General features: G+C 41.2%; 1 protein-coding gene across 1 annotated transcript in view; it reads right to left on the reverse strand.

The window, feature by feature from the left end:
* The window catches only part of LOC144786058 (cytochrome P450 3A21-like), a 296,250-nt gene extending 269,970 nt beyond the window's left edge, over positions 1-26,280 (reverse strand). The window contains exon 1 of the mRNA XM_078665004.1: positions 26,057-26,280. Within this exon, the coding sequence (XP_078521130.1) occupies positions 26,057-26,133 (77 nt within the window). The 5' untranslated portion in view covers positions 26,134-26,280. The remainder of the gene's footprint in view (positions 1-26,056) is intronic.
* Positions 26,281-27,874: the final 1,594 nt, after the last annotated feature.

Raw genomic sequence — 27,874 nt, forward strand, 5'->3', positions numbered from 1 at the left:
GAGAAGCTTCTAGAAGTATGCTTTTGAAAGTCCACAGTTGCCCTGCCTTCCTGACTATTGCTCTATACTAACTACAGGGGGTATGGAGCCCCTTGTGTGGAGCCAGGACAAAGCCTATTCAAGTGTGAGGACGGGCCCAGCTCCTTCCTCCCATCCTGCCAGTGATGGCCCATCTAGACACACCTAAGCTCCCCATTGTGTGTCGCTGTCTAGGGGGAAAACACAAAGCCCAACTATCAACTGCATCCAGTCATGTGACCCAGGCGAATCTGCAGACGTCAAAAATGCCTAAGGCAGGAACATTCCAACTTTCTAAATGTGGGATTTTCGAATATGTAATTTAAAATACAACTTCACCATAAGTTTGGGCTTTTCATTATAGTTCCAAAGAGACTAAACATTAAATAGTCAACTGCTCCCATTTGGAAATTAAAGCTTATCAAATGTAATTAGGTAACTCCAATACTATCCTATGGAAGAGGCAGACCTTGCAGTAGTGAAAAACAAATGTAAGCGATTTTCACTACCATGACATGTAATACTTAAATATGCATGTATTGCTTCTTAAATATATTGTACCCTGTCCTCTTGGCAGTCCAGGGCCTACTCTAGGGATGACATATATTTGAACCCCTTTCCACACGGGGCTAATTCGCGCGAGGCACCCCGGTGCTCGTGACGAGCTCAGCTCGTCATGCTGCACAGTGGAGCTGTTCTAAGGCCATCAAAAATGAAGTCTGAAAAAACAGGTCTGAATGTAAAAGTTTAGGGGGAAAGCCATGCCAAGGATGCCAGGTCTAACACTATATCTTTTACCTCACAATCAAAGACTCTTTTGGACTTACGTTTTGTGACTCCTTTATTTTTAATGAACCATTCAGAATTACTGTTACTATACTGAATAACCTGCTTTACTCTTCAGATGGGATCTTAAAAGAACTATAACTTCACAAAGGTCATAAGGAGGAAAAAAAATATTCACAGATCTCCTTTTAAATTCATTTGCTCAATATCTACTGGGCCCAGTTTGAAGCTTAATGATATTGAGCAAGAGCAGTTAAAAAGACTTTAAGGAAAAAAAACTTGAGAAATTACTTTTTGCATAATTTAAAAACAGCAGAAAATGTGCTGGTTCATTGTAAAGTTGAGAAACATTATTTATCATTGCACTACCTTATATTGAATCTGACTTAGAATCAACTGTTAAATTCAACTTTCTTTTGTTCTGTCTTCTATACTCCACTATACTCTCAGTTTGTGCAGGTGTGAGTTCCTAGAAAGGATAATAAACAAGTTGCCGAATTTGCACAGAGTATTACAAAACTATCAAACATAGAACACATTTTGTCCCAGATTACAGAAAGACTAAGATTACTTCAAAATATTTTTAATTAAAGCACCGGGCACATGTCAACACTAGCCACTATGGTTCACAATTTGATGAGTCACCTTTGATTCTGGGATGCTTTTCTCCCATATGTCAACAATGTAATGAAAAAAGCATGTTCCTCCTTCATCGCCAATGCTTTGAAATCATGCCTTCTCTGATGACACATCACCGCTTCTTCTGGCACTATGAGCTTATCCAGGATTGGCTATTGAAAGAGTCTTTATAGATTCTTCCATTTCAAAACATTGGAAAATCTATACTGGGCTGCAAAAAATACAGCACCCCTCCTTCTTCTGTTCCAAAGAGCATACTGTATATCATCTACCCTAAACCCCTCCATTTGCAGGGGTTTAGGGGGTTAAGTTTAAAACATGTACAGTCGACTCTGTGTGGCCTATTCACAAACTGCATTCTGTATTTTTTATGTGTGGAGAACTCTGTCACTGTGATGGAGATAACTGCACATGCAGGTATATGTTTTAGTAGTAAACGTTGGAGGGCCAAGGGGGAAAGTGGGCGGAGAATAGGGAATACTTAATTGGAAGAGTTTATGGTGGGACATGCTAATATAACAAATTAGTATGCTTCCACTACTCACAGATTGAAATTCTAAAGTTACTACAACCCTAAGGGTGTGAAACTAGGTTCAGATGTACTCCAGCCCAGTCTTTCAGTAAGTCAAATAGCACACATGGCCAATCACTAGTATAGAAACAGTCATATAGGAAACAGTCGAGGCAGGGCAAATAAACTAACACCTCACGGGATCTGATTTTAAATTAATAACATTATTTTGACATTTAAATTGTATTTATACTCCATATGTATACATGTGTGTGTATATATATATATATATATATATATATATATATATATATATATATATATATATATATATATATATATTCACTGAAAAAACCATAGGTTTCAGACATGTTATAGTTAGGAATTAGCATTTAAAAAAAAACTTAGAAATTCACTGAAAAAAACATATATTTAGAGAAACACTTTAAATTAATCACTTAGACAGTCAATCACAGTGCTGCTAAATCCTCCATCCTGCCACTTATACATCCACTCAGTCTTCAAGGCACATTGCTATATATATATATATAATACTTATTTAAATATCAAACCAAACCACATTCACTGGATGATGTCATCCGTGATGTCATCAGTGATGTCATTTCAGATGTCATGAATGATATCATCAGTGATGTCACTGACCATGTCATGAATGATGTAATATGTGACATCATCAGCAGTGGATTGCGGGCACGCGAGTTATAGTTAGTACAACTAACTATAACGGGGGAATTTCAATGGTCTTGTATGAGTGAAATGTCCAACTAATTATAACACCTCTAAAACCTATGTTTTTTTCAGTGAATTTCCAAGGTTTTTTTAATGCTAATTCTGAACTATAACATGTCTGACACCTATGGTTTTTTCAGTGAATTTCAAGGGTTTTTTAAATGCTAATTCCTAACTATAACATGTCTTAAACCTATGTTTTTTTCAGTGAATTTTAAAGGTTTTTTAAATGCTAATTCCTAACTATAACATGTCTTAAACCTATGGGTTTTTTCAGTGAATTTCAAAGGTTTTGTAAATGACAATTTATAAATGTATTAATTCTTATATTTATTTTTTAGATACTGATTTACTACATTTTTTAAACAATTTATTTTTAGATATTCTATTTTTTAAATTACATTATAATAACATTATACATTACATTACAAAATATACTTTCTCAGAATAAATTATTTTAGTTTAAATACTTTGCAAATAGGCAATAGAGTTTTAAGTACAATAGTTACAGTTGTTGCAATAGGCAACACAATTTCAAACACAATGCAACTTTGAGCTGAATGGGAATTTCTAGTTAAATGCAATTAGTTACTTTATGGATTACTTTTCTAACCACAGGACTGGATCCTAGATTTAGTCCTGCGACATCTCCTGTAAACAGTTGAGTAAAAGCGTTTTGGTTACAGTAGTGATTTTTAAGGAATATTATTGTATTTTAAAAGTTGACACTTAGAAACTTTTTCACATAGAATCCCCAATGTTATCCTATGGGAGGAAATTCACTTAGCAAGTAAGTAGTGTTGTTGTTACTTTTTCTTACTCAGTGGTGGATCCTGGATCCAGCACTGGTGCATCTTCTGTAAACAGTTGAAATAATGCATTTAAGTCATACAGGCAATTTTTATGGAATATTTGTAGATTGTGAAAATAGACACTTTGAAACTTTTCTGGTGAAAACCAGGCAATGGATTCCTATGGAAGGAAATACAAGTTACTGGTAAGTATCGTTAGAATTACTTTTCAGGATCAGTACTGGGCTCAAAGATGCAGCACTGAGGTCTCTCCTGATAACAGGTGAGTAAATCAGAATTTGTTGTTCGGCTGATTTTAGGTGAATATTTTAAAGTTCCAAAACTCCACCCACAGAAGTATTTTCAAGTGAAACCAGTCAATGTTACCCTATGGAAGGAAATTCACTTAGCAAGTAAGTAGAGTTATCGTTACTTTTTCTTACTCAGTGGTGGATTCTGGATCCAGCACTGGTGCATCTCCTGTAAACAGTTGAAAGAATGCATTTAAGTCATACAGGCAATTTTTTAGGAATATTTGTAGTTTGTGAAAATAGACACTTAGAAGTATGCACCAGGAGGCTGCGTTGCGGAGAGGTGTTCAGAGGCCACGCCCCTTTTTACAACACTCTGAAACGCAGCACCGTGGCGCTTACTATAGGTACCTGGTGGGCTAGTTGGCCCCCAGGGACTCTCAGTATTGACAAGGAATTAATTCCCAAACTTAACTTGCGCCACAGGGTGTGCTTGCACACATGTGAACTCAGGCCAGCCCCCCCCCCCTTCACCACTGTGAAAACGCGCCTTGTGGCATGTTTTAAGTTGGGGAATTAAGTCCCTTTGAATCTGGGGGTCCTTGGGGTCCAACTAGCCCACCAGGTACCTCCAGTGAGTGCCACAAGGCTGCGTTGCAGAGAGGTGCAAAAAGGGGTGTGGCCTGGTGCACCTCCTTGCAACGCAGCCCTGTGGTGCTTACTTGAGGTACCTGGTGGACTAGTTGGTCCCCAGGGACCCCCAGTATTGAAGGGGTCAATTTAAAACATGCCACAGAGCGCGTTTGCAGAGTGTGTTTGTGAGGGGGCGGGGCCTAGGGCCGATCACGTCTTTTAAAAAGAAAAAAATTGGAAGGGGGGCTGTGTGGCCCCCCTTCCTTTCACTTTTTTTGGGCCCTGGGGACCCCATCCTCCGGGGCATAGCCAATTAATTTAATATTTTTATGGAGGGGGGCTGCATAGCCCCCCTCCTCAGGCCACTTCAAGGCCCCGGGGAACCCATCCCATAGGGCGGGCCATTGTTTAAAAACAAAATTGTTAATGGGGAGGGGGCCTTGTGGCCCCCCTCCCGGGCCACTGGTAGCTCCGGGGACCACATCCCCCGGGGTAGGCCCTCAACGTTGGGGACCGTGGAGGCTCCACAATCCCCCCATGGTCCCGCCTGCTCCCAGCCTCCTGCGGGAGCCGGCATTGCTTTTCCACATGGGGAGCAGCTAACATGCTGCTCCCCATATGGAAAAGCAATATGCTTTGCTTTATTGAAGCGAGAGCAGGTTTTGCTTCAATGAAGCAAAGCAGTTTGCAATGGCAGGGTGGGAGCCGCGAGGCTCCGGCCCTGCCATTGCAAACAGCAGTTTCCCGGGGGTGGGCATCCCGAGACACTGCAGGAGCCGGCCCTGGGGTGTAGCGGTCCCCAGGGCCTAGACAAGGCTCCAGGAGGGGGGCCGCATGGCCCCCTCCCACATTTTTCAGAAGCCCCGGGGGGTGGTGGTCCCCAGGGCTGGAGGGGCCTCAGAGCCCTCACACCCATTTTCAACAAGCCCCAGGGGTCGCAGTCCCAGGGGTTGTGGGGGGCCCCGTGAGCCCCCGCATATATTAACATAGAGCCCCAGGGGGTAGTGGTTCCCAGGTCAGTGTGGGGGTATTGGGACCCCCACACAATTTTTTGAAAATGCCCCTTGGATTTGGCCCCCCGGAGGCTAATAACCTTTAAAGCACAGGAGCCCACGATTAGTTTTTTTTCTCAGCAGCAGGATGCACGGATCCTACGCGCATCCCGCGATTTTTGAAAAAAAAATGTTTTGGCCTTTGGGGGACCCCCTGAGCAGGCCTAGAGGGTCAGGGTGTGTCTACCCTGCCCCCTTTTCACGTTTTGCAGCATTTTTTGGGGGGGTTCTTGTACCTCGGTTCTACCTCTTTGCCAAATTTGGTGTAATTCCGTTCAGCACTTCAGGCTGTAGCTGCGGCTAAAGGTCCTATGGGAAATTGCATGGGGAAAATGCGTTTTGGGACCCCCTTTTTTCTCGGCCCCGCTTGATGAATCATCGTGAAACTTTCAGGATCAGAGCGGATCGGAGCTGGCCAAAAGTTTTGAAAATTTTGCGCAGATTAGACGCTCGACGTCAAAGTTATTTCATATAGAATGTTGCGGATTTCCTATGGATAATAGGTCCTAACTATAACTACCTACTGGTGACCGGCAGTAGGTTTTATATATATATATATATATATATATATATATATATATATATATATATATATATATATATATATATATATATATATATATATATATATATATATATAAATAACCTACTGGCCGTCACCAGTAGGTAGTTATAGTTAAGACCTTGGTTCTAATCAAAAAGTGTTTTTTCTTTTCCCAATAACTGTGATGCTGGTTGACGAATCTTCGCAAAATTTTCAAAACTAGTGGGGCGCTTCAGTCAGCTCCTGTCTTGAAAGTTTCGGGGTGATTCGTCAAGTGGGGGCGAGAAAAAAGGGGAGTCCCATAACGCGTTTTCCCCATGTTAATTTTCATAGGAAACTTTAGACAAAGCTACAGCCCGAACTGCTGAATGGAACTATACCAAATTTGGCAAAAAGGTAGACCTTGGTTCAGAAAGAGCCCTTTTTGTTAAATGGTGTAAATCCGTTCAGTAGTTTCTGAGAAATTAAAGAAAGAAAAATATTGATATCTGAGCACTGAGGAGGGCTCGCGAACCCTCCTGGGCACGAGCTTCTCTCTGATTGGCTGCCAACACTCCAAACCAGGAAGTGTTGGCAGCCTTCTTGTGACTTGGTAGAACCGAGTTACAAGAAAACAGTGTAATGAAGTTTAAAAAACATTAAAGGGGGCAGGGTATAAGGGGGCAGGGTATAAACACCCTGACCCCCTGTGCCTGCTCAGGGGGTCCTTCCCAGGCCAAAAAAAAGCATCTTTTTTAAACAGCCAAATTCGTGCTGGATTCGCGAATCTGGACCTAAAAATAATAATAAAAAAAAAGCATGTCACCCGACCATCGTTTTCTATAAGCCCCTGGGTTGGCCAGGTCCCAGGGGCATTTAGTAATTAATTTGTGGTGGTGGGGGCCACCGGGGCCCCCACAGCCTGGGTGACCACCACCTCCCAGGGGCTTAGTTAATTGAATGTGGGGGCACGAGGCCCCCTGCAGCCCCTGGGACCGCCTGCGTGAGGGGGTCCCAATCCCACCCACACTGCCCAAGGGACTGTCACCCCTCTGGGGTTTTTTAATTATGAGGTGAGGGCCTCGCTGGACCCCCCAAGCCCCGGGGAACGCCACCTCCCTGGGGCTTATAATAATTATAAGGGGGACCTCGCAGGCTCCCCAAACCCCGGGCACCACCACCTCCCCGGGGCTATGCAAATTGAGGGAGAGGGCCACCCTTCCCCCATCCAGGAGCCCTTGATGGCCTGGAGACTGCCCATAGCAAACCCTGCTTTGCTTAATTGAATGGGAAGAAGGAAAAACTGGCCGGCCAATAGTGGTCCAGGGAAGGGGGGCCACACGGCCCCCTTCTCGTTTGTTTAAAAAAAATTTTAAAATGCTCCGGCCCTGGGAGATGGGGTTCCCGGGGCCTTAAGTGGTCCAGGTAAGGGGGCCCATGCAACCCCCTCTCATAAAATAAAAAATAAAAAAACATTAAAAAAGCCATAGGTTTTAGGGACGTTACAGTTAGAAATTAGCATTTAAAAAACCTTGGAAATTCACTGAAAAAAACTACAGGTTTCAGGAACGTTATAGTTAGAAATTAACATTTAAAAAAACCTTTGAAATTCACTGAAAAAAACACAGGTTTCAGAGACGTTATAGTTAGTTGGACTTTTCACTCGTACAAAACCAGAGAAATTCAGCCGTTATCGTTATTAGATATAACTATAACTTGCGCCTCCGCATTGCACTGCTAATGATGTCACATATTATATCACTCATGTCATGGTCAGTGACATCACTGATGACATCTCAAATGACATCACTGATGACATCACTGATGACATCATCCATGTGATAATCTGATGCACCTCCTCACACCCTAATAAAACATTTTATACACCCACTCTAAAATACCAATATCGAAACCATAGGCAGACCAACAGCAGTTAGTACTAGGCCTGGGCGGTAAATTCCGTTCTGTTCGCGGAATTTCCGGAATTTGGGTAATTTCGCATCCGCAGAGACCGCGAAATTGCCCAAAATTCTTGTTTCCGCAAGATCGCAAAATTTTTTGCTTGTTTGCGTTCTCAAAATGCGTGTTCGCGAGATATTTTCCCCCGAGCACGCAAACAGCGATTGCGAACAGTAAAAAAGCATCGTGAACAAGCAATTCCACGTGTTTGCGGAATTTCTGCGTGTTCGCTGAGATTTTTTACTGTTTTGCAGAGATTTCGTAACGCTATTACGCAAATTCCGCCCAACCCTAGTTAGTACATACCTGCTCAGTGATTCCTAGGTCTACACACACACACACACATCCACTCATTCACCCATACAGTAACTCATACATGCAGTCACTCATCAATACAGCACTATCATATGCACTCATGCACCTATTCATACACTCACACACCACCACTCATCCATAGACTTACTCACACACCTACTCAGTCATGCAAAGAATCAATCACACCCATTTACTCACCTATACAGTTATACACGGACCATCTCATTTATTCATACAAATACTAACACATACTTACTCTCTTATACAATCACTGATACAAGCATACACTCATCCATACAGCCAATCTCACAATTCCTCACTCTCACGTTTAGTCATTTATATACTCCAACACTCACATATACTGCCTTTCACATATGTAGGTACTCACACTTGACCCATACACCCAGTGAATCACCCACTCACACATCTATGCACAGAGTCACCCACCCCCACCCACTCAGACAGACACTCAGGCACCCATACAGATACTCAGACAACCAATCAATAACCCATATAGACAGTCGTGTTGCTACTCACCAACTCATGCAGCCAATTATACACCATCTGACAGACTGATACAGACATTTACACAGTTTACTCACTAACTGATGCTTTCAGTAAGATACGCTTAATCAGTCACTTATACAATCAGTCACACACCTACTAATAGTCCATTTAGACACTTATTCAATACACCTTGGCATTTATATATATATATATATATATATATATATATATATATTATGGCTCCAATTTACACCGATCTTGAGGGTCACTCTTTGTGTCGGGTGCCGTAAAAACGCGTCGGTGTATCGCGTTTAAAAATTGCAGCTCCAGTCTTTTTCAACCCATACCCAGCCGGGCCAGGAACAAAGACACAGCACTCCCGGGCTCAAGTTATACAGCGGAGGTATTTATTTAAGCAAACGCGTTTCGGGACAGCGTCCCTTCGTCAGTGGTTCAACAATGAACCATGCAGTTTCATGTTTTAAAAAAGACGCCAGAATTGGTCATGAACATAGAAAACGGACTAATGCGTCCACAATAACATTGCGCCATCTTAGATTAGTTTCGATGTGCATTTTCAACACAATGCATCGCAATGTATAATTGTATTTGAACATTTCGCCGTGTATCGGCCAATGCGACTGAATTCATCATCGCAAAACTACTTTCTCTTATGTTTGCATATATGCATAGTGGAGTATGTTCTTTTGAGAGGGATTGGTAGTGTGTGTTATGCTATAGTCATAATGACAGTCATGGCCAATCGACCATGAGATAACTTATGCTGAAGTTTACTTTAGATTTAATCTTGCCGTGTATCGGCAATGGCAGCCATCATGGCTGCGTGAGTTCACACTTCTTCGTCCCTCTCCAAGAGCATCTCCCAGACCAATTATTCTAAACCAAGCCGCTGCATGTTAAAACCTCATAGTCATATAACCCACCACCCACCACATCTATTCAATACTTCATGTATGTCCAATCATTTTTCTATAATCTTAGTAATTCCAATTTATAACATTTCAAACAGTTATTACATTCCAAAATTTATCATAACTTTCATGAGCTTATGATACCTATGTATCGTATCATCCAAGGTGAGTTGCCATCTCCTCTCCCATATTTAGACCCCCTGGTGCCTTCGTTTCCAAATCAATAATGTAACGGGATTCAAGTCTCCTAAGAGTCTGAAGTCTATTCCCTCCCCTTGAATTTTTCGGGACACAATCTAAACAGAAGACCCTAAGTAGGTCTCTGTTGCTGTTATGTTTAATCGCAAAGTGTCGAGCAACAGGGTAGGTGAAATCCTTATTCATGATCGCTCTCATGTGTTCTAAAATTCTTAATTTTACAGAATTGATTGTACTACCAATATATTTCAATTGGCAGGGGCACTGTAAACAGTAAACCGCATGATCTGTCTGGCAGGTCATGAATTTTCTAATCTTCCTTTCACCTTGGCAGCCTCTCACTTGGTAAGTGAGTGTGCGTTTGCTGAAGGCGCAAGCTTCGCACATCCCGCATGGAAAGAAGCCCTTTGCCTCCTTCAGTGTGCCTTTGATGTTACGTATAGGTTCTAAATGGCTATGAACCATATGATCTCTTAAGGATCTTGCCTTCCTAAAAGTAAATTGCGGGGTTATAGGTATGTCTGATCCCACAATATGATCTGTTTTTAGGATATGCCAATGTTTGGCCATGCGTTTGCTTAAATAAATACCTCCGCTGTATAACTTGAGCCCGGGAGTGCTGTGTCTTTGTTCCTGGCCCGGCTGGGTATGGGTTGAAAAAGACTGGAGCTGCAATATATATATATATATATATATATATATATATATATATATATATATAATATTTAAACTTTAAAGAAACACACATTCACTGGATGATGTCATCAGTGACATCATCAGTGATATCATTTGAAATGTCATCAGTGATGTCATCAGTGATGTCACTGACCATGTCATGAGTGATCTAATATGTAACATTATCAGCAGTGCATTGCGGGGGTGCAAGTTATAGTTATTTCTACCACCTATAACGCCTGAATTTCTCTGGTTTTGAATGAGTGAATTGTCCAACTAACTATAACGTCCCTAAAACCTGTGGTTTTTTTTCAGTGTATTCCTAAGGTTTTTTAAATGCTAATTTCTAACTATAACATCCCTGAAACCTGTGTTTTTTCAGTGAATTTCTAAGGTTTTTTAAATGCTAATTTCTAACTATAACGTCCCTGAAACCTATGGTTTTTTCAGTGAATATAAATATAAATAAATATACACACACAATTATATATAAGTCTATTTTGTTATTTTAAAATGTATTTAAAAAAGGTGACTGTTATTTAAAAAAATCAAATTAAATAAATACTCATCAAAATGTCTAACACATTAAATAGGCCTAAAAATGCTGGTGAGGATGAGACTTTTAATAATTATTATTTTTAATGTATTTATAAATTAAATATATATAGTTAAAATAACGATTGAATATCTATTTATTATGATGAGTTAGTGTGCTAACCTTTCATTATATGAGTTCTAGGTTAATAAAAACATATTCTAAAAAAATTGACATTTATATTATATATCAAAATATTGGTATTTGTTTTTTTAAAGAATAATAAACCCATATGGAGATTTCTGCCTTGGTGACAGAAATCACCACCTACATGTGCAAAGTTACTAGTAGCAGGTGCCTATTTACAAACTACATTTTGTAGTACATTTAGCAGTAATATAATAGTACTACAAAATGTACAAGAAACTGCTAATCACAAACCTACATTTGGGGGTGTCTACCTCTGACTCTCTTATTTTTATGTTTGCAATCTTTGCTCAGACTATGTAAACCTCCGCACACATACGCCCTTGTTTTTGTAGTAAATGTGGGTAAAATAGGGAGAAGTGGCTGAAAAGTGAAGAATACTCACTACTGAAAGGGAGGTTAGGGAGGATCAAGGAAGGGTTAAGAAAGGGATAAAAAGGAATTTGGGGAGGGATAGTAAGCCCATTCCCTTTCACCCACTGCACTTTTAATGGTATTACAGCCAAAAGGACATTAAAATGTTGTAAATGTACTCTAGCTCATAATTGGAGTAAAACCAGCACCTCACATGGCCAACCACTGGTACTGCAACACTCTTCCTTAGAAAATAGTGGAGGCAGGAAGTAAAATAGAATCTTACCGTAAATAACATTAAAATAAATGAATTTGGCTACAGCCACTAGTTTCAGGGTAGGGACATGCAATTCTATACTTCGTAATAAATTTGCATTCGCAAAAAGTGAATAGCCAAAAGTAGTAATGTTACTATAAAGGGGCTGATTCCGATTTTGGTCGGAAGGGCTCCGAACAATGTTCGGAGCCCTTCGGACCGCATCGGAATGTGCCGGCCGGATTCCATTCCGACCGAGCCATTCCGATGGGCTTGATCGGAATGGAATCCGACTCGGATTTCCGGATACCTTACAACGGGCTCGGAGAGCCCGTCTGCCATCCGGAAATCCTCCAGTACTCCCCCGGTTGCCTTTTTACGACTGAGGGAGTACAATGGCAGTTTTTCACTGCCTTTTCGTGCCGGTGTTTCCGGCACGAAAAGGCAGTCGGAAACTGTCTCTGGGGGCCCCCAGCAGGGTGCGAGGCCGCCAAATGGTGACCTGGGGGCACCTATGGTGCCCCTCTGTTGATCCCTGCAGCCGGTGGCAAGCACCTTGGGGTGCCGGCCACAGGGTGCAGGGATGAACTGCACCCCTGCTTTCAACAATGCAGGCAAGCATTCCGCTCGGAATGCATGCTCCCATTGTGAGGCCTACGATTGCGACCAAACAGGGTTCGGTCACATCGTACTTGCAGCAACCAACGACATCAGGTCTGTCGGTTACGGCTCCTGAACGATGTTGGACGGACCTGAGTCTGTCCGACATCAGATTCGGCCCCAAAGTGTATACGTAAAGATACATATGTAGATTTAATTAACTGCAAATTTACCTTTGTGAAGAGGCATGGTAAATTCTATTGTAGGACGCTCCACCCTTTACTTGAGAGGATGGAGACAAGTAACCCTACACCTTTATGTAAATTTACAATCAGAAATTGTGAATAGCAAGAGTCTAGTTAAATCTTGGTGTAGAAAGTGGAGTTTTTCATCTAGGTCTAGTAGTAAATATACACATTAGTAAATAAATACATGTCTATTTATTTGTGAATAGGCCCCTATGTCCTAAGTGATTTTGCACTGGGCTACCTATTAAAGCTGTTACATCAATACCTCTGCACCAGAAACCTAAGTGAGCATTCAACAACCACCTCATGCTATTTCCATCAAGAAACACATGATGTGGGAAAGATCCCTGGATCCACAAGCCATCATTCCATAAAACTCCCTCTACTGTCATTCACTGAGTTGAATTTCAGAAAATTCCGTAAAGACCTTCCCTTCTGGCATATAGAGCATACTTTTATTGATTTATTACTTTTTGTTGGCTATCTCGTGAAAATTGCTCTTCACCCTCCACAAAACATACCCCAAAAAACTCTGAAATCTACTTGGTCATAGTTCCAGTACTATTCAAAGATGCCAATTCAAATAAAATGGCCACTTACTATTAGGCCAAAACATATGGGGCAAGTTCATTTTTAATTCATTAATTATGTCAATATAAACTCTTTTTCTGAATTTACAGTCAACAAATCACATTGATTACATTTTTTATACCTTTTTCTGTTCCTTTTTAGGGAGGGAGAAATGTTAGCAGTATCAGTTTGAAGCCGCACACAAATCTTGGAAAAGGTATGTCAGTGGTTCCTAACTTTTGGGTCTTCTGTGTACCCCTACTTAATTATTACTGCGGTCTGGGGACCCCCACAGAATCATTACTAGAATTGGAGGACACCCATTGAGTAATTGTTGGAATCCAGGTGCCCAGGCCTATTGAATTTCGATGATTTGAACCCGCAAAACAGTACATGGAACAAGCATTCATAAAGCAAACACACATTTGGTACTTTATTAATCTCGTAATTATATATATTTTTATCTTCTAAGCATTTGCTGAATCCCTGATTAGATGTTGCGAACTCCCATGGAGCCACAAACCACAGGTTAAGAACCACTATTGAGAGTTACTGGTATTGCTTCTTTTGGTGGTAGTAATGGGGGGACATGTTTTACTTCATCATGATATTCCATGTATGAGGAGCATTTACAAAGCCGGTAGGACTAGCTTTACCTTGGCCTTATTATTTATAGTTGCTGTAAATATATTAATAACACTGATATCCTCCATTTGAACTCCTGTTAATGATTTCCTTATTGCAGTTCCACCTGAACTTGCAGTGATAAGAAACTCACGTAGGCTGTGGCCTAATATAACATACCCCATGCCAGCTGTGACATCATAATGCCACCAGCACTCCCACTGACCTGTGGCACTGCTTTTTATCCAGGTGGGTGGACTGGGTGATATGCGAATGCAGGCATTTGAGAACGTTTCATCTTTATCTTCAGGGCAGAGTCCCTCTTTTCAGCACTTCACACATAGTGGCTTTGATGGCTTGTGCTCTGTGCCATGCTACTCAGGAGGGAGCGTGTGCTTTCAGACCTATAACAATGCTAAATTATGATGGTAAGATTTCTACTAAGGGGCTGCCAGCTGGTTGGAAAACTATCTTCCTGGGTTGATAGAGGTGGACCAATCCAGATTCATTAAGTGCACACAAACTAATGATAACATCAGACAGGTTACCCACCTAACAGAAAAGTCACCAGGAAACAGACTACAGCGAGCTTACTCAAATTAGATGCAGAAAGAGATTTCAATCACGTTAGCTGCCACTTCTTAAGTAACAACCTGCAAAAGCTAGGCTTAAGAAACCCGAATGATTAATTAGAGTCAAGCATATTATAAAGCACCCACAGCATGCAGTATAACAACCAGAATACACCTAACATAGTAGAACTGCTGAGATGGAGCAGGCAGAGATGTCCCTTGCCCCTCCTCCTTTTTTGCACCATGTAACAGTAGCCCACACTCACAAACCTATAAAACCCTGCCCCTGCGCCCCCTGCGGCAATCCTAGCACCTCTTAAACTCGGACTCTAATACCCGCTTAAATATTCCGGGTGGGTAGGCCCCTTCTGTCCAGCCTCCCAAAACCTTCATCAGGCTGGATAGTGTCTCCAAGGACGACTGACTATATGATAGTGTGTAAAAGCCACTTAATTGAAACAGGTGCACAGAATGGCAATACCAAAAACCTTGCTCTACGCCATACAGTCTAATCATGAACATGGGCCTCACTATTCATTTAACTAACTATCCAGAAACTCTTCCCCTTCCCATAAGCAACCCTCACAAACCATACCAGCCAAACTCCAATCACACACTCATCACTCACATCTCTACATCCATACATCGTGCATACCGTACTGTTGTCCTCTCATTCCATTCATAAACTCCCCTCCCACCAAACTTCAACTGGGTCTCAACATGACCAATATTTCATTAATAAACCTTTAAATCTATCTAAGAAACGGGCACCAGTAAAACCCTTGAGGCTTTCTGTCCCCCCACCTATGGCCCAGTACATCCCCACTGGCAAATGCATCATTTCCGCTAACAAGCTCTTTACTTGCATGAGGTACAATTCCACCCCATAAAAGTATAAATGGACTCCATCATCTTGGAAAAATTCTGCTGCCTCATACTTAATATCACTGTGTTCCAGGATAACAACCCCATTCGATTTGCAAAACCTTTAAATTTCCTTTTCGCTACATCCTGTCAATGGCCCCTGGTTTGTTGTCCACCTCCATACTCTCCTTGGCATGAACTCAGTAAATATCATCATTGTGCCTGACCAGACTGCCTTAATCTCTAGCAAGTCCTGCTTGACAGCTTTTACTAGCTCCAGTCCCTTCAACCGCACTAAGTCATTTTCTCCTAGATGCAACAGTAATATGTCCAGGTAAAGGGAACCTTTTATCAGTGCATTCAATTTTGGAGACAGTTCCTGCCATCGTATTCATCCTTTTTCAAAGCATCTTAACTGCACTACTGTATCAGGCAGTCCCACCTGTCTTGCTCCTGGCCTGGACTCTGCTAAGCGTGGACAGAGAACTCTGCCCCGCCAGCGGAGTTTGCAGAGTTTTGCCTACTCAGCGCACTGTTGAGAACGCGGAGTAGAGGCAAAACTCCTACTCTGTAGTGGAGCAGAGTTAGCCATTAATCCCCCTGAAAATTAAAGAAAAAAAAGCACTTGCCTATGCTATGGCGTCTCCGGGCTGCCCTCCTCCTCCTTGGCTTGGTCTCTCTTGCCGTCTCCTCATCCATCCACGCAAATCCCTACGTCAGACATACGTCTTGGTAGGACTGTGCATGCATGCGCGTGCACCCATGTGCAGTTCTCGCAAGGCGTATGTGGATGAGGAGACACAGAGCATCAACCCAAAATGGCGGAACAGGCTTGCTGTCCCTAAATACCCTGGCCCTCAAGTACCCACCTCTCATTACCTTGCAAGGGAGTGACGCGAAGTCCATAGTGGCCGTCGCCACACCTCCTGCTGACCTCCTCTTTGGGCACTCCTGACCCACCAAATATGCCTCCATCAACGCGCCCTCTGACAGCAGATTGATTCTATCTGCCTTTTGGAGCACTAGCAGGGAATGTCTTAAGCCTTCCAACACATCTATGTTCAGTGACATCCTACAGAAAAAGCGAACTCTATAATGGAAAAATTGTCACTGTCCCTATGTCAACCGGGGTGTACCCAACTAAAATGGCAGCCAGTAACGGTATCCCACACTCAAAAAACCTATAAAACCCACCACGTACCTACTGGGACAATCGCTGTGGCCCTCTAACCCTAACACCATTCTGGGAGGGTTTGGCCGTCAGCATATCCTCCCAAAACCATCAATCTCACAGCATTTTAAAAATACATAAAGACCTGCCCTGAAGCCATAGGAGCAATTTCAACATCTACAAAATACTGGAAAACTGAAGACAAAACTGTTGGGGCTTCCAACACATTAGGAGACAACGCTGAAAATAGATATCTCTGACCGTGAATGGGAAAAGCTTTGTAAGGATATAATTAATGGACACAAAAATTTCACACTGAGAACAAATATATAAACTGATGTACAATTGGAGTCTAACCCCAGAACAACTAAAACAGACCTACCCGAATATGCGGGGGAAATGTTAGAGATGTACTAAAAAGGAAGCAACTGCCCTCCACATGTGATGGTCCTATAATAAACTGCATCACCATACCAAATGGATAACAGGTGCATCCATCGTTGAAGACCCAGAATTGATTGGGCTGTGACTCAGAGTTCCCAAAGAGCGAGGCTTGGACAAGGGCCTGAGATCACATACTAAAAGCTGCAAAACATCTTATAGAGGCTGACTGGAAAAGATCAGAGGCTTCCACAGTTAATAGATAATAGATAGTATCCGAAACTCTGGAATGTACAGTTGTATAACAGAGGCACACATGGCTAAACCACATGTGCCTCTATCATGAAGCCGGAACCACGAATGTGTCTTACCCACGCATTCCTTTATCACCCAATTTCGTTATCAAGGCATGATTGGTGAGGGGGTATTTGTGGTTAAGATCGTCATTATCCCACCCCCTCCATGCCCTAAGCCCTGAAATGCTATCCCCCACCTCACCCTCCACCCTGAGGCCTAAAACCAGCCCTGCCCTTAAAACTACCTTGTCTCCTCCCCCTGCCCTGAGGCCTAAAACCCATGCCCTTACCATAAACTACCCAGACCTCAGTCCCCCTGTTGCTTTCTGCACTCCACAGAGCAACCGGAGTTCCACTCGCGCTCACCAACATCAAGTTGGCGAATGCGAGCAACAAAAATCCACATCCCGGTGACATTTCTCAACACAGGCGGTAAAATTTCTCGATGCGGGCAGTCATGGATGGTCAAGACCGCTCGCGTTGAGAAACCTTCTGTTCGCGTTTAAAAAGCTGCAGCTCGGATGGAAAAACAACTCGAGCAGCAAGAAAAGAAGCAGCACCCTTGTGCACTGTGCATGGTGAAGTTCACGCTGATTTTACAGTGCTGAAAATCAATGCGAACTGCATGACCAAGCACACTCCGCCTCTTGTGGAACTCCATGTAGCACGTGGAGTGTTTTGGTCACTTCGATGAGTTCTGCGTGGCCTACATTAGACTACGGTATGCCTTAACCAGGCATATGTGTACTTTTACCAACCATGATTGCTTCTCAATAAAAAAGTGTCAAGTTAAAAAAAGAAAAAAAGAGTGTGTGCCGGAGGTCTCATCGCCACCACTCAGCAGAGTTCATTCTTTGCTACTACTTACTATAGAAGGAATGCAAATGACTCAGAAGAGCTGGAGGTGGTCAGCAACTTGCTTTTACTTTCAAGGAGCAGATACCCTTCACCCAGTGGCATCTCTCGATTAGATTTCTAGGGAGGGATCAAATTGAGCCACAGATAAAATTATTTGGCCCACCTACATATGAATTATATGTACATATTTGCTTATACTGTTTAAATCTAACTTTTAATGTACATGTGTGACAAATTGAGCGTGGCACGGTGCAGTGTCTCTGTTTTTCAACGTCGCTTCTCAGCAAATTCAACACCTGTATTGGTGGGGCCCAAGAGGGAACCACGACAAATTGAGCTGCAGAACAAGCCCCCGTCTGCAGCTCATTTAGAGCTGATGCTGCAATTCCCTCTCAAAGTAAAAGGCTTTGTAAAAAAATACAATGGGCCCAAATCACAAATAAAGGAAAAATATCGGCACAGATTTACATCTACACCTTTTTATGTATTTTGTTCCTAATCACAATCATTCCGCGTAGTACCTTAAACATCAGGTGTAGATGTGATGATAGAAACCTGACATGACAATTTGCACAAGCTCCTATTCCGCCAGTGCGGTGTTCTACATAGCATTCAATTCTCAAGGGGGTATGCAGTTTTCCAATCTAAAGCACTTCCTCACACCCAGCTAATAGGGTGACTGTTCTTTCCACCTTAAGGAATCATTTTGGGGGTGGAAAGAGGGTAGATTAAAGTTTGGGACTGCACAGGAACAAACATGATGCGTTTTCAGACCTAAGGGCCTGATTTAGACCAGATGGATTTAGTAATCCCGCCATGGAGGAGTACTTTACTCCTGCCATGGCAATGGAAGTCCACCTGCCACATTTAGAGATGTCCACCGGCCCAGTGGGCATCTCCTGCATTTCCAGAAACCGATGTTATGGCGGTTCCTATAAATGCATTGAAAGTTTGAGGAACGGTTCCGTCAACATGACAGAGCAGTACATCAAACTTTACATTTTCTTAAAATACTTAAATAATTGAAAATCACAAAGTCAGATTTTCTATTCTGAAAAAAAATTACCCCTCCCCATGGGAGCATTCTCCAATGTTATGTGGATAATTTCCAGTTTTTACTGTCATTTGCAGTGAAAAGTTGCAATTTATTCGTCCACTCTAAATAGGGTGAGCAGCCAAATGTCCAAATCTCTGACGGCCCTTACCTTGTTGAGCCATCAGAGAAGGAGTAGTCTCTGCCCTCTTCATACTAAAGTTCCACCTGACTCTAAATAAGGTGAGCGGACCTTTGCTTTGGCAGGAAGGGTAGGCTGCCAACGTTGCAATGGAGTACCCTCTCCGCCAAAGTTTAAATAAAGCCCTATGTTTTTCATTTACAGCCAAAATTTCTTTCTTTATTGTTAGATCCAAACAGTAAAAGAAGGAATTAATTGTAATAGTAGAAAAGCAGGAGAGAATAATTCAGAACTGGTCAAATACTGAGCTTCTGTCCTCCAAAAGTAGAAGTGAATTTGATGCCCCAGCAGATGAAAGGATAGCTCAGTGGGTTAATGCAGCTGTTGTAGAGATAAATGTAAAACTTTGCTCACATATGAATTTACCTTTAGAAAATAAAAGACAAGAAGCATGAGACAAAACAGACACAGTTGTTTCAATTAAACGCAGCTGACGGGTGATCAGGCAACAGAGTCTTGTCTGAAGACTGTCTCAAAGAACATTGGTTTTGGCTGTCTTTTTATACTTTACAAGAAAAATCGTAAAAAACGTTATATATACCTTGGCATGCTGAAATCTCGGCCTGGACAAGGAGCCATGAATCTAGTTATCTTCATCAGGAGCACAGGTGGGTTTGCGACCTGGCATGGACACAATGTGGGACCAGTGCGTACATGTCCAGATGTCTGGCATGGGGAGCACGTGATCATTGTGTGTATTGTGCATGCAGTGTTCTGATTGGTTGAGAGATCCTAACTTTAGTGCAGCATCTGACTTTATGTTGTTTTGGGATCGCACGCCACGCCGCCCAAACATGTGAGACCATAGTGGTGTTGTAGCCTATCTGAGGGATCAATTTGGGTTTTCCTGTTTGCACGGTTGTCTAAGGATAACATGTCCCCCCCACCTGTGATCTGTCAATCAGTTGCTTCAGGCCTAGGTCGCAGTTTGTTATCATGCGAACACACATCATGAGTAAACAGTCTAAATATCGAATTCTAAATATCGAGTGGACAAAATATCAAGTTTTTAATATTGAGAGGACAGAATATCGACTGCCAAAAATATAGTGTTACAGAATATCGATATGCAGGTAAGAAATATCGTTTGTCATAACATCGAAGTCAGTAATATTGTCAGTCATAATATCGCTGTTAAAAATATCGATATTTTTTAGTGTTTTAAATGTCAGTATATGTGTTAAAAGTATATATTATTTTTGTAATGTATGTTTTAAATTTTTAAAAGTAAAGAATTTTATGTTAAACTATTTTTGCGTATTTTAGTTCTGTAGCGGGTTGTGGGTTTATAGGGATATATAGCGGGAAGTAATTCAATTATAATATATTAATTAAGATTTTTTAAAATTAATTAATCATATGTTAATTCATTTTTGCATTATTTTATCCTGTAGCGGGTTGTGGATTTATAGGGGAAGAGGATGGGAAGTTATTTCATTCAAATTAATACATTAATAAATTAATTATTTAATATTGTGCATTTAATAATTTATATTGTTAATTGTGTTAATGTATTAATTATTAAATAATTTTGAATTGATTGATAATAATTGATAATTTATTGGTAAATATGGTAGTTGTGGTAATAAAGTTATTAATTCATTATTAATTTGATATTAATTATTAATAATTAATTTGTTAATATGTTAATTGTGTACTTTTTTAGGAATGGGTTGAGGGTTGATAGGGGAGTAGGGTGGGAAGTAATTTAATTTTTATTAAACATTTTAATATTTTTTAAATAATATTTTTTTTAAGTTCTTTCATACTGTTAATTGTGTGAATTATTTTATATGTGATAGTTATTAGTTTGATCATTAATTGTAATTAGTTAATTAATTAATTAATAATTAGTTATGTTAATTGAATATTATTTTACAATATTGGTGGTGATGTTTATAGGGGAATAGGGTGGGAGGTAAAAACATTTTTTAAATTAATTTATTGTTACTGAATGTTAATTATATTGCAGGAGTGGGAATACTAAATGAATCCCCTACGCTAGCCAACGGAATAGTTGCAGTGTAGTTCCTATATTCCCAATAGGCTCTGCGCATTGGAATAATATATCCTATAGATTAGATTTAGGACTGAGGTCTACTAGGTCTCTATCGAATATACTAAACTTAATAGTGAGTGCCAGCTAGCTGAGAAGTCACTAGAAACGTTCTCGAATTCACAAGAAGGGATTCGTTTCTGACAACCGCATAAACATGACAACTTTGTTTCCCAAGGATAAGAAATATATCTCTAGAGTCGCGGAAACAATAGATAAGTATTTCACTCAGTCAATCGTGCATGGTTCGTTTCAAAAGAGTTTGTAGAGAAATAGAGAGACGGTGTTTCCAATAAAAAGATTTATTGAACAGTCTTTTTTCTAATACAAGAGAAGTGAACTGCTACAATCGTTAAGCAGAATGCAAAGTACAATGCGTACAGCGAGAATAGTCTAATATAATATTACTGTAAAAGCATTGTATGGTTTCTAAGCCATATACAAATACATACAAATACATACATAAATAACATTGACTAAAAATACTCAACTGGTGCTTCTAAATACGCCTACCCCAATGTATCTAACCTAAGTACGCGGGAAGAAGTACGTTTTGTGTAGCATAGGTTTAGTTTTTGCCAAGAATCTACCAAAGGTTTCTCTAGGTTCTAATCAGCTCCATACCTTGGTTTAGAATGAAGGAGGTCTGGTATCTCTGTCTCAGGACTTGATTTTCCAAGGGGAGCTTGGAAACACCGGAGCTAGATTTTCGGCAAGAGAAAGGCAGCCTCTTGATCACTGCGTCAGCTGGAGGGTCGGCTTCCTTCGGCACTTGCTGTAGCGAGCTGCGTCGGGCAAGTAGATAGTCGAACTGCTCTGAACCACCGTAGTTTGCAAGTGAAGGTATATTTATACCTTGAAGGTGTTTAGGAATGCCATAGATTGTCGTAAAGTCGGGCATAATAACATCAGGAAAGAACTCCTAGGGAATAGTTGTTCTTTGCAAAGTACATGAGTTCTTGGACAAATCAATATTTAAGCAAGGGGAACTTCCCTAACTGCTTAAGCCGATTTTCCAAGAAATCGTGATGCTTGGTACGGGTGGAAGAAGCCATGCCTGTATTTGGTCTGCACAGGCTATGTCTAAATAAGGGCTTGATTTCTAAACCTGTATAAGGGCAATGTGAATTGTACCTATATAAGGGCATGAATCAGGAAAATTCACTCAGAGCTCCAAACGCCACACAACATAGTAAATTATTCCCACCCGCTATCCAACACTTTCCCTACTGTTGCACTCGCTGAAGTGAGAATAGTAATTTTTACTCACCCAACACTTTCCCTACTATTGCACTTGGTGGAGTGGCAATAGTAATTTTTACACACCCGCTATCCAACAGTTTCCCTACTGTTACACTTGTTGGAGTGGGATTAGTAATTTTTACCCACCCGTTATTCATCACTTTCTGTACTGTACACTCGTTGGAGTGGGAATAGTAATTTTAACCATCCCACTATCCAACACTTTTCCCAACTGTTGCACTCACTGGAGAGGGAATAGTAATTTTTACCCTCCCACTATCCAACATTTTCCGTACTGTTACACTTGGGGTCGATTCCGATTCGGGAAAAACCGCTCCGAATAGCCGTACAGAGCGTTTTTCCCATACGAATCGTACCCTGCAACGTCCCCCGTACGTACGACGAAGTATGATTCGTACCAGGAGCTGGACTCCGTACGAATCATACAGAGACTGTACAAATCAAATCCCCATACGAATCTCCCTCAGAACCCGCTGTACGTGACATCCGTACGGTTCGCGGCTGGTTTCTCTGACCCAGCAAGTACAATTCGTGTCGGGTACGCACCGTACAACGCTTTTTCTACGGGGGCCGAAAACATCCAGAGAAGCAGAATTTGCCTCGAAACAGGTACGGAACGCCCCCCCCGGGTACGGTGCGTACACCCCATGATCGCAGGGGTACCCCTGCGATCATGGGGTGTACGCACCGTACCCCACGATCATGAGGTGTACGCATCATACCCCATGTTCGCTGGGTGTACGGTGCGTACACCCTGCAATCGCGGGATACGGTGCGTACACCCCATGATCGCAGGGGTACGCACTGTACCCCTGCGATCATGGGGTGTACGGACCGTACGGTGTGTATGTGATTGTGTGCTTTTCCGTACAAATCGCCCTTACCTGATGTGGACCGTACGAATCGCATCCTAATACCCCGGTCCGGATCGTAATCGTTGGGCCGTACGGCATGTTTACGATTCGTACGGAGAGGGCTCCGGATACGAATCGTACAGACTTTTTTTTCCAGGATCGGAAACGACCCCTCAGTGTAGTGGGAATAGTAAATTATTACCACCTGCCATCCAACACTTTCCCTACTGTTGCACTCGCAGAAGTGGGAATAGTAATTTTTACCCTCACACCATCCCAACACTTTCTCTACTGTTACACTTGGTGGAGTGGGAATAGTAAATGATTCCCACAAGCTATCCAACATTTCCCCTCTTTTGTACTCTATGGAGTGGGAATAGTAATTTTTTACCCACCCACTATCCAACACGTTCCCTACTGTTGCACTCACTGGAGTAGGAATAGTCATTTTTACCCTCCCGCTATCCAATACTTTCCCTATTATGGAGTGGGATTAGTAGTTTTATCCCCTACGCTCTGCAATGTTTTTCCTACTGTTATAATTAATGTATTGTGAAATATTATTAAAAAAATTATAATTTAAATAATTTAATTTATTATATATAAAATTAATGTTTATATTTATATTACAGGTTTATTTAGATATATATGTAATTATAAGTTAAAATATGTATTTAACATTTTATAATTCAATGTAATGATTATTTAATAATATTATTAAGTTTATATATATATATATATATAATATATAAATGTTTTAATTATGCATGTTTCATATTTTTTTACATTATTATTTATTATTTATTGATTTAAACATGTTTCAAATAATTCTAACTATGTTTTATTTAATTATATTTATAATCGAATTATTTTTATATTATTTTTAAGACATTAAAAAAAATTGATATTTTATACAACTATATTTTTAACAATATTATTTTGGTTTCGATATTTTGGTACTTATCTTTATGGAGATAGGAAGTCGATATTTTGGACATGATATTCTGGTACCTCGATATTTTGACTGACAATATTATGTCAGTGAACCACATCATGACATGCATCGATGTTGCATTGTCCAATATTAACATTATGTGCACATATATGATGATGTGCATTGATATTGTATTGTCCAATATTAACAAAGCTTTACAGGCCTGACCATCTTTTTAGAATAACAGATGTGTATAGGTTACACTACAGACCTCAATATCCATGAGACAAAATCGTGTGATACTGGTGAAACTGCTTTATTGACCCATGTTTCCCCTGTGCAGCCACAGTATTGCGTGCCACAAGAGTCACTCCATAGTGCGTGGCATGTAAGAAATATGAATGGAGTCACAGCCTCTGATAGGAGGTGCAGTTTTTGCGGCCATCTGTTATAAAGAATAACATGCCACCGTTGTCTGTAAAAAAGACAGTGGAAGTCACCTTCAGGTTCTGTGGTTTTAAAGGGGCACTGGGAATTAAGGGCCAGATGTAGGACCGTGGAAATAGCGTCTCGCAAATTGCGAGATTTTTGTGACTTTGTACAACAGTGTATTTCACATGGGGTCTCAAATTGGGAGGCTCGTTAATAATAATGAGCCTCTAGCAATTTGCGGCCCCATTTGGAATGGCAGACCTTCCCAAGTATGGTGGCCTGCTGGGCTAAGCAGACCACAATGTCTGGGACTGCATTTAAATAAAGCAGTTTTTTGTTTTTTAATGTCGCCCGTTTTCCTTAAATGGAAACGCGATGCATTTACAAAAATAAATAATTTAAACGTTTTTGTTTCGTTTAGTGTTTTTTAAGGGCAGGCAGTGGTCCCTGGGCCCACTGCCTGCCCTAAAAAATATTTTCCCCTGCATTTGCAAAGGGGACCCCTTCTCTTTTGCGAGTGCATTACCAGCCTCTTTAAGAGGGTGGTAATTTGCGAGTGTTTTGCGCACGTAAAACATTCTTACATAGAGTTGCGCGCGCTATTAGGAAGGGAACGCTCATTCTTAATAGCGTGTCGCAAAACCTTTTTTTCCGAGTCGCAAAAAATTGCGACTCGTAAGATAGGGTTTGTCCCCCATGCTGTTTTTGCATGCGCAAACACAGCTCGCAAACCCATTTGCGCATGCAAAAATGGTCGTACATCTGGCCCTAAGTCGTGTACCTCTCTGTGATCTTAAAACTTTTTAGGGACCAGCAATATTCTCAGAACGACCAGTACTTTATTCAGTGTATAATATTAATAATACATTTATATCACACACATGACAAACTTGTCACTCGGAGTTTAATAGCAGATATTTTTACACAACACTCATTTTGTTCATGTTGGAAAAACAAAAGGCTGAGTGAGCCAACTCAGAAATTATCAAACGTGTGAAGTCCACAGAGATTGCAGCTGGTGCCCCACCCACTGGGCTATTGAAATACCTTAACGTTGAGGAATGTGCCCTGTTTCCCGTCCTCTTCCTCCCACTAATCTCTGCCACCCCTCAAGCAAGAACATTTAAGCTGTTTAAAGTTTATGAAAATAATTTGCGGCTCGTTTAAGTTGGACAGCCAGGTAAAGAACCGCTGTGCATTACTTACAGAAAAAAGACCATCACGAGCACGACAAGCAGAGTCCACGTTTCAGTGGAGAGGTTGGGAAGAAAGTCCATGGCCATGGTGCCTGATAGAGTCAGCGCTGCCTTTACCCTCTGGCTTGAACCTATCTGAGGTGAACGTTGTTTTTCTCAGCTGTTTGCCTGGAATGTTTTCATAGCTCTGGGCTTGGGTCTTGTAGTGTCGATTCCTGTCAGTGATTGGTCCACAGGTAAACCAATTGCTATGCTGCTTGTCTTTTGATATGCAAATTCCTCTCGTGCAGGAGTCCTTGACTCCTGCACGAGACGTGACGAGACGAGATTAAACCAGCCTAAGGCAAATGCTTGTCCCGGAAATGTCGATTACTATGTTTAACTAAAATAAACTTCTCAACACTGCCTCATTTTAGTCAGTAAACAACCTTTGATAATTGTGTCGCACTCAAGTGTTTATATAAATGTATCAGATATTTATATAAATTCACCATTATTTTAAAATATAACCAAGAGCTTAACTTAACCTTTTTGAGGTAGATAAAATGAGTCCTATTGATCTGTCCTTTACATTGTTTTGAAGCAGTGGTTGTAATACTACACTTCATTTAAATTCCTATGATACACCCATGCGTGTGAAAGAGGTAAATTATAAAAACATTTGGAGAAGTGTAATCTTGAATCCTATTTGAGAGGATGGAGGGGAGTGTTATAGCTATAAGTAGGAAGCACTCCAATGTATTCTGTGTAATTAACTTTACTAATGGGAGTGGGGTATTGCATATTAACAGTATTCCACTGTGAATTATTTGTGTATAGAATGTGATTAATAAAGTTATGTGACATTGACCTTTACATATTAATGTGATATGAGAATATAACATATAGGGACCTATTACAATGACAGTCGGAAAGCCTCCAAACGTCGGTTTCAATTCCGATCAGCTGATTATGATGCAGCCGATCGTAATAGAAACTGGCCTGTCATTTCGGAACTGCTCCATAATCCAAATGGACGGCGGTTTATGCCGTCCTGATTAGGATGCACAGTTTCTGGCAGGGTTTCCATGTTGGCCTTTCGGACATGGAAATGCTGTCGCAAAGCATGTTTGGAGGCCCCTAGCAGGGCCATCTTGTGTGTGCAGGCGCCCGGTTCGGGGCAGAGGGGGACACATAGGGTGCCCCTGTTCATCCCTGCACACCGTGGCAGGCACCTTGAGGTGCCTGCCTCGGGTTGCAGGGATGAACACCACCTCCTATATCCCTAATGGAGCATGTAATACTGCCGGTTTAGGGCGTAATGTATGCTCCCATAGGGAAACGTATGAATACGACCGTACAGTTTTTGGTCACATCCTAATTAGGCAGAATCGAGATGGTCCGTCAGCCGTCATAATTAGGCTCAAAATGTCTCATTGTGAAGATTATGAAGTAGGGTGTGTGCAAAATGAATGCTTAAACATGTATGCATGTAATGAGAATTAATCCTATGTACGTGCATAAAGAATGACACTTTTATAACTCATTGTGTTTTATTCTGCATTCATTTTATGTGTAGAAAAGTGCATGTATTCTGTAACCCTGTGTTGAGTTCAAGCTCATGTAAAGATTTGAAATGTAATTTGCATTTAACCTTCAAGGTAGAATGCATTTGGCGCCTAATTTGTTTCCACTGCAGGTATGGAGAAGAAGAATCCTCATTAGCTAGCCTAGAAGGTGTTTTGTTTTATTTAGATAGCAAGGTGTGAGAAGCTGGAATTGGCAAGGAGAATCACAGTAAGGAGCAAGGAGGAATAATCAAGGACGAGCGAACGAAATTGCTACTTAA

The sequence above is a fragment of the Lissotriton helveticus genome, chromosome 10 (assembly GCF_964261635.1).
Source record: "Lissotriton helveticus chromosome 10, aLisHel1.1, whole genome shotgun sequence".
NCBI lineage: Eukaryota > Metazoa > Chordata > Amphibia > Caudata > Salamandridae > Lissotriton > Lissotriton helveticus.